We start from the raw sequence: 9,911 nt of genomic DNA on the forward strand, positions 1-9,911 counted from the left end.
TAGACACTAAACCAACGACCAGCCACAACAGTAAAATTGTATTTGCACTGATGCATCAGTATTTATCTTGTGCATGGCGTCGTTTTAATATTTGTACTTAAACAACCGCGCTGTCCCGCTAACATTACAGCTCACTAACTAGTTTTAGCTGCTCTCTGCATCATTACACACACACATATATTTAGATACACATTAGATTTCTTTATGAGAATTTACTTTTATTTTCATAAAATCCACATCATAAGTACAACATCTCAAAGCCAATAAGAGTTTAGTTTAAGATGTGTGTACAACAAAGTTTTGCAAACTAGTGAAATATACTTTTTAAAATCAATTTGATGACTGAATAAAATAAGATCTTACTAGAATTATTGGTATTTTTAGGTTTTTACTCGAAGCTGAATCCCGTTTTAAAGACATGTTTGTCATCGGGTGCTGTTGCAAGTTTGGCACCTTACACAATCTGAACAGGGAACTTGATGCAAAAGAAGTCTTGCCCGTTGTTGTCTGTCAGTTCCCACTCCACCACCAGCTTTATCTAGAAAAACAGAAGAGATTGTTCTGAAAATAAGACAAAAATCTAGAGTTTTAGAGAGACTATTCTGTTTGTAACGTTCATTCAGTATCAGTGCACAAAAGTGTCTCCTTACAAGTGTTTTCATAAAATCATTTGAATTTTTTTTTCTGCTTAAATTCCAATACCCTGTTTTCACCAAAAGCACAGACATGGTAACAGATCAGATCAGAGTAGAAAGGGGACTGTTGCAGGTCACATGCTCTACTCACAGCGGGATACATCTTCTTCACAGGCAGTGTAGTCTGATAGTGATACGTCTGCTGCTTCTGGATGGGGCACTGAATTCCAGACTTGCAGCCATCTCTAACAGGGATGGCAAAGGGGATGGGGATGCCAATAACTATTCCATGAACCACGGCTGTGCTTATCTGGCTCTCCACACCTTCAAGAAGGAAAAACACGGAGGTCAAAATGTTATGCATGCATTTGTGATAGACGGGAGAAGTATTTCCAGAAAGATGCAGCTAACTCACCACTGTTGAACGTCACATTAACACTGTAGGAGTCCCCTCTGCGCAGCTGGCACGGCTGCTTGGCACAAGGGTAAATGTCCACCATGGTCACTTTGCCAGAGAGGGAACCTGAACATGGACATAGAAAATAGGGTTGTTAAAAAAATAAAAATGAAATAAAACGCTTTAGTGTTTCAATAGTAGTTCTGTAACTCAATCCAAACAGTTTTCCAAGTTTGACAATAATAATTGTGGATAAAGGTGGAAGTAAATAATACATGAGCAACTGATTGCTTCAGGTTATAATGCAAAGTCATTTACATGAATAACAAGTTGTACCTGATCCTCAGTAATGTGGGAAAGTAATTCAGGAAACACTCTTCCTTGTCATCACAGAAGATGCGTCTGAAGATGTTTTTTTCAAGGTTGCAAAATATTTTATAACACAATGATTTTAACTGCTATTTAAAAACCTTCATATAGCTGCACATGAAGTCATGTGAAACTTACCGCAATCATTGAAGTTGATTGGTTCTGCACAGGTGAGTCCCATCAAGCAGAGCAAAATCATGACAACGGGCCAAGAACCCATGATTCCTTCTGTGTGTATGTGATCCTAAAAAAAGGGAAAACACCAACATGAGTGAACTTCGTCAGAGCACAAAGGGTTAAATCATAAGTCTTCTTTTTTATCTCCCCAAAACATCCGATGTGTAGCAGTTAGTAAAGTTTAAAGCTTGTTACATACTCGAAACTTGTTCTGGCTCTCGCCGCTCCAACAAGAGAATGAAGTCACTGGGTTCTTGGAGTGCTGGTTTTAGAGGTCCTGCGGCTTGTTCTCGACACATAACTTTCGCATAACTGTCTAAGAACTATTGGTCGGAATTCTCCGAGTGGGCGTGGTGAATGTGGCGAAGCGAAAACGCTTCTACAGGTACACAGAATCCAGACAGGTCAGACAATACTGTTTGACCTGGGGGCCGTTGTGCACACACGGTTTTTGTGAAGTGTGAAATGTCCGAGCCAAAACAAATTTAGTTGTTGTTTTTACCACCTTGGGAATGCAAACACAAAATAATGTAGCATGGGCAGCCGCCTTTCATTTCATTGTTTCACAAGATACAGGTGACGCCTATTTGTTTGCACTTTCTGCTTTCATTGGCAAAAGATTAGTCTGTAAATACCTCATAATTACTGCTGTGTAATTGGAAGCCTAAAACTTCAGACACTTAGTACTAAGTACTCAGTGTAAACTCAACCCTATTCATATACAGGCCATACTGTATGGTGTCTGTGGCCCCATACTATGGGGTCCCATTTGTGCACATTGACATAATTTTGGCTCAAATGGAACCCCATAGCAGAGCAGCATGCAGCCAAGGAGCTGTCTGTGTGACAGGAATCCCTTTGGTATGAAATTGCCCAGGGTTCTGATGATTGCCAGGATTCAACAAGTTCAACGTGTTCAACAAGTGCATGTTAGCCTGTGAACTCGCAGAAACAGAAGAGGTGTTGATGCCTAACCACAACCAAGCCAATATGGAGGTATATAAGTGTTAGAAAATCCCATGTTGTTTTACTCAGTTTCAAAGGTTAGCTAGTTCCTTCACACTGGTTTAACCTTTCCTTTAAAAAAAGAAACAGAATTTATAGAGCAGTCAGATGCATGTGTTTCACTTCTGTTTTAGTCATCTGTTGTGACAGTAGAGCTATTTTTTCAGCTCAGACACACACACAGTCAGTCTGTAGCAGAGTGCTGTAGACTGATCTCACCTGAAACTGTCTAAAACCAGCAAGAAGTCAGCAGCAGCCTGGACCAAACATTTGCTTCAAATTCACTAGAACTCAACATCCACAAAGAGCTGTTCTGTGGGGCCAGAGGAAAAATCTGTCACCCCTGCTCAAACCACTCAGAATCCAGATACTTTGGGGCAGAGATAAACATCTGCCCATCCTTCATACAACACACACACTCTGTTTACAAAAGAGCACAACAGCGCCTCCAGCAGCTGAGGAACTGAAGGACTTTCCATGTTAGCAACAACATTTAAATTCTAAATTTACAGATTACTCACTGAATCCACTGTCATCTTTAACATTTCATCCTGGTACAACTTCATCACTACACAATTACTCAGGCCAGCAAAATAACCAGATCACTCCAAACCCCTGTGTCTAACTGTACAGCCTCGATGGCGGTGGCATTCCTCATCACTGAGGATCCTTCCCATCCCCTTCATCACTCCGACATGCTGCTGCCATTAGAGAAAGTGCTACCCCACTGATCCAAAGAGTTACAGGAACTCTTTTCTTCTGTAACATACATGTTGGTTTCACTTCAGTTATCAAATCTACTATTAGAAAAATTCTCCAGATTTGTCTGACCTGTAACAGTAGATACAGACAGGGAAGTGGTGGGAATTTAAAATGTCTTCATTATATTTATCTGAAAAACCTTTTTACATAGTTAAAACAGAAGTATCAGGTTTCCCTGTGCTTCTCAAGAAAGTTCAACTTTTAAAGCATCTCAATAATGTTTACCCAAAGAAAGTCAATATCTTTATCATGAGTCCTAATATTTACTTGGAGCCCCCAATGGAAAAAAAAAACCTGCCACAACAGTAAAAACAGTACTTGCACTAATGCATCAGTATTTACCTACAGAACTGTAGGAAGCTGATGTGCTACTGTACTTTGTGCATGGCTTATTAATATTGGTAGTTTAGTATTCAGAGTATCCTGCTGCTGAAACCACTGATGTTAAATAATGTTACGGCCCAAGTCAAGTTGTTTGCGTCACAGCAATTAAAGCAGCCTTAACTTATAAATCCTATAGTAACCCCAAGGAAAAAGCTGGTCTCTGCATCATTACACACACAAAACTTGAATACACATTAGATTTCTTTATTGGAATTTACTTTTTACTCACAAAATCCAATCTGTGTGTTCATTAGCTCAAGGTCAGTAAGAAATGTTACAAAATCTATAGTAAAGAAAAAGCACAGCACGTACCTTTTCTGACTACACAGCAGCCAGTAAGACAAGACATTTGCACTGTAGTGGAATGTGAGGGTCAATCACACAATCATTAACCTCATTTGTTTACAACTCTTAAAAATGGCCATTAGGAAGATCACATTACAGAAAATGTGCCTTTGTTATTTCAGCTGGATTTAAGATGCGTGCGCAGCAGTCTTGCAAACTAGTGAAATACACATCTTAAAAAAAAATCAGTTTGATGAATGAATAAAACAAGATCTTACTTTTGTTCATACTTTTGTTTCATTGGTACTTTTAGGTTTTTACTCAAAGCTGAATCCCTTTTTTTTTTTTTTTTAAAGACACGTTTGTCATCAGGTACTGTTGCCTACACAATCTGAACAGGGAACTTGATGCAGAAGAGGTCTTGTTTGTTGTCGTCTCTCAGTTCCCACTCCACCACAACCTTTATCTAGAAAAATAAAAGAAACTGTTGTTCAGGGTTTCTGTGTGCTTCTCAAAAATCTCAAAAATGTTTACCCAAAGATAAGAAGTCAACATCTTTATCATGAGAAGATGCAAAACATGAAATTTCTCTGGTGGCAGTAAAAAAAACAAATATGGCAAAAACATACATATACTTACAACTTTTAGAGAAACAACTCTGTAACATTTATTCTCAGTCTCTTGCACAAAAACCTGCATAGATCAGCATAGAGGACAAAGGGGACTGTTGCAGGTCTACTTACAGCAGGATACTCTGCCTTTACAGGCAGTGCAGTCTGATAGTGACACGTCTGCTGCTTCTGGATGGGACACTGAATTCCAGACTTGCAGCCATCAACAATAGGGATGGCGAAGGGGATGGGAACACCAGCAACTATTCCATGAACCACTGCTGTGCTCGTCTGGCTCTCCACACCTTCAAGAAGGAAAAAAGGGTCAAGCTTACGTTTGCATTTGTGATAGGTGGCAGTGACGTATTTCCAGAAAGATGCAGCCAACTCACCACTGTTGAACGTCACATTAACACTGTAGGAGTCCCCTCTGTGCAGTTGGCACGGCTGACTGGCACAAGGGTTAATGTCTACGGTGGCCACTTTGCCAGAGGTGGAACCTGAACATGGACATAGAAATTCAGGTTGTTTTAAAAAAAGTTCAGATATAATAAAAATATTTTATATCAGGGAGAGTTTAACTGTTGTTAAAATAATGATATTACTATTCAAGCAAGAAAATAACCGTGAAATTGTTTTTACTCAAATAAGAAAGTGTACACATAAAGTCAGGTGAAACTTACCGCAATCAATGAACTTCACTAGTTCTGCACAGGTGAATCCCATCAAGCAGAGTAAAACTACCACAGCGGGCCGAGAATCCATATTTCTTTTTGTGTGTATGTGTGATCCTAAAATAAGCAGAACACCGACACATGAGCGCACTGTATCAGAGCACTTCGATTACAAGAGTCAGCAGAAAGTGATACATCATATGACTTCTTGTTTTTCACCCCAAAACGTCCGACGTGTAGCAGTGAGTAAAGTTTAACACAACGACGAAGAAATTCTTTCGACTACTGAAGAAATATATTCATCAACACAAACACAACCAACATTTTAGTTACAGACTTTAAAACAAATATTTAACCATTTACACACCTTTACGCGATTCCGTCAGCTTCTGAAGTGGAAACGGCAGCCAGCTTTTATTTCCTTGTATCACGCGATCGAAGTGACGCCTATTTACGGGCACTTCCGCGTTGTACGCCCAATAAGATGTCTGTCAGGTACTACTTATAAAGTAAACACCCTGCCTTTTCTGCTCTGTAATTGGAAGCCTATGACATCAGACACTCAATCAAACTAATGTAAAGGTAATCCTAGTCGCATACAGACCATGTCCTTACCTCACTGTAAAATGTCTGAGGCCGCACACAGCAAAGGAGATGTATGCCTGACAGACATCACTAAGGTAAACAACTCCACTCGTCATAATGCAAATTTAAGATGATATCATCAACAGTAACCAATCAAGTGGTGGTATGGCAGTAATGTGGGTGTGTCTTATTTGAAAGACAAGCATTTCAGCCAATAAGATTGCGAATGTTTGCTTCGATGGGTGGGTTGAAACTTAGTAACATTGTTATGGAAGATGTCATTCGTAAGAGGAGCAATGATAGCTGCGTCAAAGTCAAGAATATTGAGCCTTGCTAGGTAATGTTGCCTCGTCGTATATCGTAGGCATAATTATAGACCAACCTGTGACCAGTAGGCAACATGTAAAGCAAACTGTAAAAGCGTAAAATAGTTGAGTGTTGATTTTATGCGTGCTAGCAAGCCTGCTAGTCAGTGACGTTAGGCTAACTAGCTAGCACTTGGTACCGTAGCATTACAAGTCCCTGTGTGGTCATGTGATCTGATCTTAATGGAGTGTTTATAATGTTTTCAGTGCATCTACTCGCCTGAACAGCCTGATTGTGGGCGAACAGTCTCACAGGCTTCCCCAAAAACGCGAGCCTTCTCACACAGCGGGGCTTCGGTGCTTCAGCAATGCCGTCCAGGAGAAACCAGGTCTATCTGAAGATAAAGTGCATCTTACTGACTCATGTGTGAAGGTCAGCCCTACAAACTGTAAAATGTGTTTCATGCCACAGATCAGACACCTTTTATCTCCTGTACATTAACCTGAAAACCTAAAATTCACAATTACTGTACTCCCTCTGTCACTGTTGCGCTGATCCCAAGACTACTATTGTTTAACTTACTTTATCTGATTAAAGAAACTATATAAATAATGTGAATACAAGTGACCTCCATAATTGTTTTATCCTCCACGATCCTTGTCAGCAAGAGTTATTGGTGTGACATAATTGACATCTGAGACATGAGTCAGCTCTGACTGGCTATCTTTTATGTGTTTAAGTCTTTAAGCTTTCTGCATTTGTATGTATTTTTAGATATCCAAAATGTCATTATTGAAATTGCCATTGAAAATGTGTGAGTATAAAGTGACTGTCCTTTGCCCCTTCTTTATGATTTGTATTTAATCCAGAGACTCATGGAAATTATGGAGAAGGGAGAGTACCTGAGAATACACGTGGAGGGAGGAGGCTGCTCCGGTTTCCAGTACAAATTCTCAGTTGATAAAAACAAGAATGAAGATGACCGGTAAATGCACAAATATGTCTTTTAATGTCTCTTTTTCTCTGCCCAGTGTTCCTACCTATATTCATTTTGCTCTGCTTTCAGACTCTTTGAGCAGAAAGGAGTGGGCATTATTGTGGACCCGGACAGCCTGGAGTTTGTGAAAGGAGCCACTGTAGATTTCAGTCAGGAGCTGATCCGTTCCACCTTCCTGGTGCTCAAAAATCCTCAAGCTGATCATGGCTGCTCTTGTGGCAGCTCATTTTCTGTCAAACTATGATCCTGCATCCCACCTTCTCTGGTTCCTGTATCACTATTACCTAATACTCTGATGTAACAATTTATTAGGAGCACATGTAAAAATACAACAAAAAACTACAGATTAGTATAAAAAATTTTTTTGCTGGAGCCTGCCTAACATGCGTGTTGGTTATGGCCCACCAGGATGTATCTGATGATTGCAGTAACGTAGGGTGATGTGGTGTCATAAGCACAGAGCATATCACAGCCGAGCAGATAATGGTGTGACATTAGTTAGTTTGTACACTTTGTTGCTCCCTTACTTTAGTATAATGTCAGCCTGGCTATCAAGCTACAAAATTAATGTATTAGTATGCTTCCAAAGATACACACATTGACACACACTGATGTATTCCAAGAAAGGCTCAGTTCAATATTCAGAGCTAATATTTGAGTTTATATGTAAAATATGTAAATACACTATAAGTATGAATATGAGGGTCTGAGCTGTATTGTGTTTGTTTAATCTGTAATAAATTAAGTGAATTTAAGATATTTATGTGTGCACTATTTGTTTCTTTACTAGTGTTAACCTCCACACACTACAGTGAAGCCAAAATGTGTCTAGTTTGTTGTTGCTTCAATGTCCAGTAGATGGCGCCATGACAAAAGTTTTAACCTGTGGGGTTTTGATGATTTTCTCCTTTTAACTGAAAAAGAAAAAATCACCCACCTACAGTACTTGCAGTACTGTCATACATAACTGAACATTATATATATTATATTACATTTTGTGCTACTCTTCACATACTATTGTTTTTAGATTTCTGATAAACTGTACAGTTAAAGGTCATTGTAATGTAGATTAAACATTTACAGTCAAAACCCATAATATAAGCAGCCGCCATGTTTCCACCTACACCCATAAACCTCTGTGCTGACTCCCAGCAGAATCCTTTGGCTGTGGGCCCTCACAGATAAGAGTCACATGTCCTCTGTTTGGATGAACAGGTTTTTAACTGTGTTTTTTTTAGGCCTCAGGAATCACAATTGTGATGAACACATGACATCAAAGTTTTATAGGATGGGAAATAAAAGTTATTCATTATGTAAAGTGGTCTAATTACTTGGCTCTTTGCTGGATTTAAATCTGCAGGATTAAGATGTGTCAGGTTATTGTATGTCATAAGACCAGCTAAATTCACACTGAGCTAACCATGTGGGCTTTGTTTCATTCCATCTGGGTCACTATAGAGTGAGGGGGGGAAAAACAAGGCTGGAAGTTATTTTACTGTGCAATGTGAAACCAACAGCACTTGAGGATTTCCCCTCATCTCTGTTTTCAAAAGAAGTCTACAAGCCTACACACACACAGAATTCAAAGCATTTTCCTGTCAAATGGAAACTGCAGTGTTGTGTATTTAAGTTGTGTTTTTTTTGTAATGTGTGCACAGACACTGGGAATGATATGTGTTACAAAACATAATCAAATAGAATGCAAAAGTAAATATACACAAGGACACAAAACTCATTGTGCAAACTTGTGATAACACATGGCACTATGAAAATGCAGCATCACAAAATTTTACTGTTGAGGAAAGAAGTCAGAGAAGTCATATGGCATTTACAAAGAGCAAGGCAGTATTTTAACCAACCATAAAATACTGCTTGAAAAGTCTTATTTTTCAGACAGATCTCTAATACATACACCAGATCACAGTAGGTGGTAGATCTTTCAGGCTGCTAGATGCAGTACAGACAATTTTTTCCCCCATGTAGGCTACACTTCCTGAAACAGACGGTTGTAATTTGAATCATTTCTGTTTTTTTTTAACATCCTGATTGGAGTCTTGCTCACAAGCCGCGCCTGGTGCCGCTCAGTAAGGTCCACATCATGTTTCTGCATCATGAAACATGACAAAAGTAATATATACATATATGTATATATTACTTCTATATACAATATAATCAAAAAATGTATTAATTTATTTAACTTCCTGAGTATATACTCAGGAAGTTAAATACGTTTTACAGGATGGGAAATAAAAGTTATTCATTATGTAAAGTGGTCTACTTACTCTGCTCTTTGCTGGATTTAAATCTGAAATCTAAGATGTTTCAGGTTATTGTATGTCATAAGACCAGAGAATATACTCAGGAAGTTAAATAAATGAATACATTTTTTTGATTCTATTGTATATTTTTATCGATAGTTTATCTTATGTATATAGCTTCTCTTATCTTTTTCTTTCTGTATCTGCCATTGGAAAAATGCAATTTCCCCATTGTGGGACTAATAAAGGTAATCTTAATCTTAATAATAATAATCTTAAATAAAAAGGTTTAGCCTAATGTTGCGATGAAGGATTAGGTGTTTATCTCTCTAATCAAACACGTCCATAGTGCGTCCATCTGCTCTATTATGTGCCCAGATAACGGTGTAACTGGTATTTATACCTAATTTCATTAAACGTGCCGGGGGGGGGGGTGGGGGGGTGTCACGTGGCGGTGTGGCGTCAC

General features: G+C 38.8%; 3 protein-coding genes across 5 annotated transcripts; 1 reads left to right on the top strand and 2 right to left on the bottom strand.

Moving 5' to 3' along the window:
- Nucleotides 1-378: 378 nt before the first annotated feature.
- On the bottom strand, nucleotides 379-1,905 carry LOC114427175 (NPC intracellular cholesterol transporter 2-like). Of its 2 annotated transcripts, none has more exons than XM_028395039.1 (5): nucleotides 1,778-1,905; nucleotides 1,540-1,645; nucleotides 1,051-1,158; nucleotides 787-959; nucleotides 379-538 (listed from the first exon to the last, which is right to left on the bottom strand). In XM_028395039.1, exons 2-5 carry the CDS (start codon nucleotides 1,619-1,621, stop codon nucleotides 455-457), a joined length of 447 nt encoding a protein of 148 aa, XP_028250840.1. In that variant the 5' UTR covers nucleotides 1,622-1,645; nucleotides 1,778-1,905; the 3' UTR covers nucleotides 379-454. The 2 variants fall into 2 exon arrangements, with proteins under 2 accessions (XP_028250840.1, XP_028250841.1); XM_028395040.1 differs by having other exon boundaries at nucleotides 493-561.
- A 2,420-nt stretch (nucleotides 1,906-4,325) lies between these two features.
- LOC114427174 (NPC intracellular cholesterol transporter 2-like) lies at nucleotides 4,326-5,993 on the bottom strand. Of its 2 annotated transcripts, none has more exons than XM_028395038.1 (5): nucleotides 5,915-5,993; nucleotides 5,309-5,416; nucleotides 5,018-5,125; nucleotides 4,758-4,930; nucleotides 4,326-4,480 (listed from the first exon to the last, which is right to left on the bottom strand). In XM_028395038.1, exons 2-5 carry the CDS (start codon nucleotides 5,388-5,390, stop codon nucleotides 4,397-4,399), a joined length of 447 nt encoding a protein of 148 aa, XP_028250839.1. In that variant the 5' UTR covers nucleotides 5,391-5,416; nucleotides 5,915-5,993; the 3' UTR covers nucleotides 4,326-4,396. The 2 variants fall into 2 exon arrangements, with proteins under 2 accessions (XP_028250839.1, XP_028250837.1); XM_028395036.1 differs by lacking the exon at nucleotides 5,915-5,993 and adding an exon at nucleotides 5,667-5,908.
- A 109-nt stretch (nucleotides 5,994-6,102) lies between these two features.
- isca2 (iron-sulfur cluster assembly 2) lies at nucleotides 6,103-7,946 on the top strand. Its single transcript, XM_028395035.1, has 4 exons — nucleotides 6,103-6,221; nucleotides 6,457-6,622; nucleotides 7,060-7,175; nucleotides 7,257-7,946. The coding sequence occupies exons 1-4, from the start codon at nucleotides 6,160-6,162 to the stop codon at nucleotides 7,429-7,431; spliced, it is 519 nt and encodes a 172-aa protein (XP_028250836.1). The 5' UTR covers nucleotides 6,103-6,159; the 3' UTR covers nucleotides 7,432-7,946.
- Nucleotides 7,947-9,911: the final 1,965 nt, after the last annotated feature.

Source organism: Parambassis ranga, chromosome 22, assembly GCF_900634625.1.
Source record: "Parambassis ranga chromosome 22, fParRan2.1, whole genome shotgun sequence".
Classification (NCBI taxonomy): Eukaryota; Metazoa; Chordata; class Actinopteri; family Ambassidae; genus Parambassis; species Parambassis ranga.